The following is a 6,000-nucleotide window of genomic DNA, read 5'->3' as shown; positions in this document are numbered from 1 at the left end:
TACTACAGTACATAAAAGCGCAGAAACAGAGGGCGCACTTCGTGAGATTAAATCAATTCAAAACTTTACTTTGTTAAGGGCCCCATACACTAGTAAGATAATGCCTGATTTCATCCGATTCCGACGTTCCGGGCCGATAAATCGGATGAAAACGGGCAAATCGCATGTGCTTTACTTCCGATCCCTAGATCAGAAGTGCTGCACTAAAGATATCTCGGATCCCACACGCATGGCTGGGATCGCATACGATACATTGTATGCAAAAGGATAGCATATGATGTATCGTATGCGATCCTGCCGCCTGGGAAGCTGCCGGGCGGTTCAAGGGAAATCTTATGCATCTTCAGGGTCCGACATATTACTGTAGTGTATGGGGCCCTTAACATTACTCGCATACATCTTTAAAATGGTCCGCCTGCAGCACGGTTTCCACAGTCACACTCCTTGACGAAGTCCAGCAGTGACAATACCGGTTGGGTGTGGCTTGGAGGACACAGTGGATGTGCTGTCTACATGTACATATGGTACAGCCAAGCGGGACAGTGTTGGCAAGTTGTCCGCAGACTGTGTAAACCATGCTGCAGGTAGACCATTTTAAACCTTGATGTCTGTGAGCAACCAGTAATGAAATGCTCACTATATACTGTAACTATTCACCCCCCAAGAAAACAACCAAAGCTCTAGTTTGCAGTACACATATTGCCCAGTCCTGTAGGTTTTATTATATACATATAACACATATACAGATGTCAGTGGGTTGATACAAAACATTTTCCTTGGCAAGCAGAAATAAAATCATGTTTAGAACGAATAATAAATAACATATTACATAATCATGGCATATCAGTCACACTAACTGTAACTATGTTCTATGTAGGTTACGTTATAGGAGCTGAGCTATTCATGTTTGTACCAATCAGGTAAAAGTACACATACTGTAGATATTTTGATGTTATATGAATCACTGTGATATCACATATGGGTGTTGTATTTTTAGGGTGGTATTCATGTGACCGGCGGTGACCTCCCCCAAAATCCCGCCCCCTCACTATCCCGACGGTCGGCATGCTGACCAACAGGGACTATTTCCACTCTATACGACACGATACCCATAGAGTGAGAATAGAACCCGTGGTGACCGCAGGTCGCCTCCGAGCCCACAAAGGGGCTTGCTGCACTCGCCCCTCCCCGCCGGGATCCCAGGAGACCATCGGTCAGCCATACCACACCCGTATTTTTATGCTGCAGTTTCCAAAATAACAATTAGTTCTGGGTGGTCCATCAATTTCATTGGAGAAAAGCCCAGCAGATGTATGGGATGGAGTTGCAGTGCATCTTCTTCACTGGCGTTCCACAATTGCAGGATGAACCCATCGCTGCTAGTATGAAGAGAACATTCACCACTGCACAGAAAGGGATGACAGGTAAGAGGAAACTGATAGTAGAACTGCATTGGGTTGTATATACTGGGTATAGGGTTGCAATGCAAGGGATAACATTATGTTGGCACAAGGATATATGAAGAACATGGGAAGGGATTGATATGCTGAGCAGGTTGGATATGCGTGACCATACCTCCTCCGGGATCCCGACAGTTAGAATGCTGGCGGGGGGCGAGCGCAACGAAACCCCTTGCAGGCTCGGTGGCTCGCTGTGCTCACCACAGGTTCTATTCCCACTCTATGGGTATTGTGGACACCTACGAGTGGGAATAGTCCCTGTTGGTCGGCATGCTGACCGGCGGGATTGTTAGATGCCGGGATCCCGGCACCGGTATTGTGACTGGCAGTCTCCTGACCGCCGGTCACACAAACGTAACCCATGCAGACACATGGCGAGTGTGTGGAATCATATTTGATAGAATGTGGATGTTCATTTCAGCAAAGCACAGCACCGTATATGGTGGGTGCAGGGTTTCTCACTATACCACACAAGCTAAGTATATACAGTATGCATTCTGCGGATGCCAAGTTTTGGTCTCATAGCTGTGAATATCTGATATTTATTAGTGGAATAACTAATTAAGACATTAATGCAAGAATTTCTATTTCAAATACTTTCTTACTTAGAAAGGGTAAAATAAATAAAGTAGACATATGTAACTCACTGTAAATACATGCTGACTTGTTATTACCAATGGAGATGTTCCTAGGGTGTAAACATGTGTAAATATGTAGTACTAAGCTTGAATTACACAGATTCTACAATCACAAGACATGCGTCATGATTCCAGTAACTAAGGGCCTAATTCAGACCTGATCGCTAGGGTGTGGTTTTTGCATCCCTGCGATCAGGTAGTCGCCTGCCTACAGGTGGAGGGTGTTTGCTGTGTGCAGGTGTGCAAACACATTTGTAGCAGAACTGCACAAACCTAAGTTTGTGCAGTTTCTGCTCAGCCCAGGACTTACTCTGCTGCTGCGATGATCGGGGCCGAAGCCGATGTCAGAAACCCTCCCTCCAAATGCCTGGTCACTCCTGCCCACAAACGCCCTCTTCCTGTCAATCTCCTTGCGATCGTCAGTGCTTTCGGAATTTTCACACCATCCCGTCACTGCCCGGCGATCCCCGTTGCTGCGGTCCATCGCGCCTCCGCATTGCGGTGCATACACATGCGCAGTGCAGAGCCGATCGCAGCCTATGAGAAAACGCACAGCAGCGATCAGGTCTGAATTACCCCCACAGACCCTTAGCGGTAGATTTACTTAAGCTTCCTAAATGAAAAGTGGTGCTGCCTCTAGCTATTATTTCTATATTGCATCCTAGAAAATGAAAGAATCCGGGCAACAACCACTTATCATTTGTAGACGTTTTAGTTAAAGCCCGCTGCCTGATTCAGATGCAGCGTCTTTTTCCACAAAAGTATCTGTGCCTTTATGTAAATGCCGTGAGTGATTACCAGCCCACTGAGATGCCCACCTGCAGCTGCGCTATTCCGTTGTGGCGCATACTAGAGCGCACCATCATCTGCAACATTGAAGACTGCACCAGCCATATGGCGGTGGAAGACACGCAATATACTCTCTGCCAATAGACATAAGTTTAACTGTACCTCAATCTGTTTATGTTTATACTTCATTTAACTGTACTAAGGTGATTTATAGCACAGTCTCCCAGAGTTATGTCATGTGGCATCAGCAATACAAATGTTGATACCAAGTAAGAATTATGTCTGTCAAAATATATTCAACATGCAATAAAAGCCACACTAAATATGTATTAATGTTCATTTTTTTCAGCCCAAATATGACGTCAAACAAACCGTCATATTTGGGCTGAAAAAAAGAAAGAAATAATCACTAATTGCTTTTGAATGAATAGCCTGCCTTCTCCAGAATATTGATACAGCCCTTTAAGTGGCCATGGATATAATAAATATAGATTCCTGATTATAACAGGCTCATTGAAGTGTGTCCATTTTTAAACGTATTTAAAGTGGAACTAAAGTAGTAACAAATTATATGACAGGATTTGCAACAGTGAATTGCACTTGCCTCCCCTTTTTTGACAGAACATCCAAGTTGCTCACTGCATGCTGTCTAAATTCCGAAAAAGTCCACCCCACATAATTGTGTTGAGCAACCAGCAGCTTGACTTTGTTGCAGCTCAATTGTTTAACATTAATAGGTGAATGTTTTTCTTCTCTTGGCATATACAGCAGATTCCAGGCCTCTTAGCACACAGCACCAATGCAAACTCCAAGGTGAAGACTGCAAAACGGATATAGACCATCACAAATAACTAGTGATGAGCGGATTCGGTTTTACTCGGTTCTCAAAACGGCATCTTATTGGCTCACGGATGTCACGTGTTTTGGATAGCCAATAAGATGCCGTTTTGAGAACCGAGTAAAACCGAATCCGCTCATCACTACAAATAACCCATTTATTATTTGGTAAGAATGATTTTTTTCGTCTCTTAGCAATTTTAAATTATATTCCTTTTGTGATTTTACGGTCACCTGAACCACGTGACAGCATTCTCTAGCGTCATGCAATCCTACATTTCAAATGTTTAAAAAAAAAAAAAAGTATCCATAAAAATAATGTTTAGCAATCTATTCAGTGTGTAAAAACAATTCCTCTATACATTCATCACACAAGCAACCAAACGGCAATATAACAGTTTGCATTTTGTTGCAAAAAATTATAACTTATGCACCTAGTAAGGGAAAATGAAGAAACAAAGTGTTGGCTGTTGAACTACAGTATAAAAGCAAATGTCTTTAAAAATAAGGAATGAAAGATAACTCAAACGTTCTTTATATTCCAGGCAGCAGAGTCACAGTATTAGTAGTAGATACATAGAAAAAACAATGAAGCACTTCTCAGGTGGTGCCAGGTGCTCAGTGCTTCCATACATTGCAGAGGGGGAATAATAAAGCACAGACACAGCTGGTTGCACGTATCACATATATACAGAAGACTCTTGATCATGATGAATATATGTTGATGCTGATGAGTTATGTGCTTGCCAGTGTAGCAACTGGAACTCAATCTCTTCTTATTGTCTCTTTATGATGTAGTTATGGTAATATACTTCATGCAAAGAATTAACCTTGTTGTTTATGTTGCGGTAGTCTGCAATACATTACAGTATGGTGTCACATGACTAGTCATTGCTCCCTCCTATGGATAAACTCTGATCATTCTTCTGTGAACAGACTGCTCAGAGCACAGTGCCATATGCACACATCATACTGTTCACGACATCCTCTTTTGCCACTATAGTTAGTAACTTAGCTCTCAAACACTTGCACTTTGTATTTATTCAAACCTTCAGTGAGGTCAGCATTGCTGTTACATAGCCATTTCCTTGTCTAATGGCATACTCTTTAAATAGAACTAGCACAATGCGCCCAGACGTCACTCTCGCTCAAGTTCTGTTCTCTCGTCCTTCCTATAAAGCACCTGCAGCACTGTCTGCTTCCACTGAAAGGGTGTTGCTCCTCTGCCTGGCATGGCATGCATAATTCGGTTTGTGAAGTGAAAACGTTCTGTTGCCTCGAGACAGACGCATAGAAACTCTTCATGCTGGAAGCCTGGGTTCAATTTTTAAGGATAATTCATACAGAGTATCTTCATCCAGAATGTGAGACTTGTCCAAGAGGAACTGTGTGACCTGTTTTATAAAGAAATGTACTGAGAATTTATCATGTCCCTGTTATGTACTATGCAAGTCCATAATAAGCATCTTGGGCACAAGCTTGTATTGTAGTGTTGAATGCAGCCTATACACTAATCTTGTATTTAACAAACCATATAGTCCATTTGTAGTCATATTGACAACATTCACAATGTCAACGATTAGGATGTCAACATTGTTGAAATGTTAGGCACTCGGGGAGGATTGGGGTTAAGGTACTGACGGGGGTGGGGGGAACGTTTGGGTTAGGTAGTAGGGGGAGGGCTAGGGCTAGGCTATGTATGGGAGAGGGGAGGTTTGGGTTAGGTACTAGGGAGAGGATTAGAGTTATGCTACGTAAGCGGGACGGGGGTTTGGATTAGCTACTAGGAGGAGGGTTAGGCTATGAACAGGGGAGGGGGTGTTGGGTAAGGTACTAGGGGGAGGGTTAGGGCTAGGCTACGTATGGAGGGGGGGGGGTGTTTGGGTAAGGTACCCAACCCAAACCCCCCCATAAGCATGGGGGGCGGGTTTGGGTTAAGTACTTGGGGGTAGGGTTAGGCTACATACGGGGGGGGGGGGGGGGGGGTTAGGTACTTGGGGGAGGACTAGGCTACAAATGGTGGGGGAGTGTTGGGATAGGTACTTTGGGGAGGGTTAGGCTAAAGGTACAAGCGGGAGGGTTAGGATAAAGGAGGAAGGGTTAGGGTCAGGCATTACGGGGTCGGTTAGGGTTAGGCTACGGGAGGGTTAGGGTTAAGGGTAGGCTATGGGAGAGGAGGGTTAGGCAGTAGGGGGTGGGTTAGGCTATGGGAGCGAAGGGTTAGGCTACGCGACGGGAGGGTTAAGGTTAGGCACTAGGCTACAAGAGGAAGGTTA

At 44.2% G+C, this 6,000-nt stretch overlaps 1 protein-coding gene across 3 annotated transcripts in view; it reads right to left on the bottom strand.

Annotated features, from left to right (window-relative positions):
- Window positions 1–684: 684 nt before the first annotated feature.
- The window catches only part of RASGRF2 (Ras protein specific guanine nucleotide releasing factor 2), a 664,746-nt gene continuing 659,430 nt past the window's right edge, over window positions 685–6,000 (bottom strand). For all 3 annotated transcript variants that reach the window (XM_063963919.1, XM_063963920.1, XM_063963921.1), the window contains one exon: window positions 685–5,118. In XM_063963919.1, the coding sequence (XP_063819989.1) occupies window positions 5,026–5,118 (93 nt within the window). In that variant the 3' untranslated portion in view covers window positions 685–5,025. The remainder of the gene's footprint in view (window positions 5,119–6,000) is intronic.

This window comes from Pseudophryne corroboree, chromosome 1 (assembly GCF_028390025.1).
Source record: "Pseudophryne corroboree isolate aPseCor3 chromosome 1, aPseCor3.hap2, whole genome shotgun sequence".
In the NCBI taxonomy this organism is placed as follows: domain Eukaryota; kingdom Metazoa; phylum Chordata; class Amphibia; order Anura; family Myobatrachidae; genus Pseudophryne; species Pseudophryne corroboree.
The sequence above is the reverse complement of the archived record's forward strand: the minus strand, read 5'-3'. Positions and strand labels throughout refer to the sequence as shown.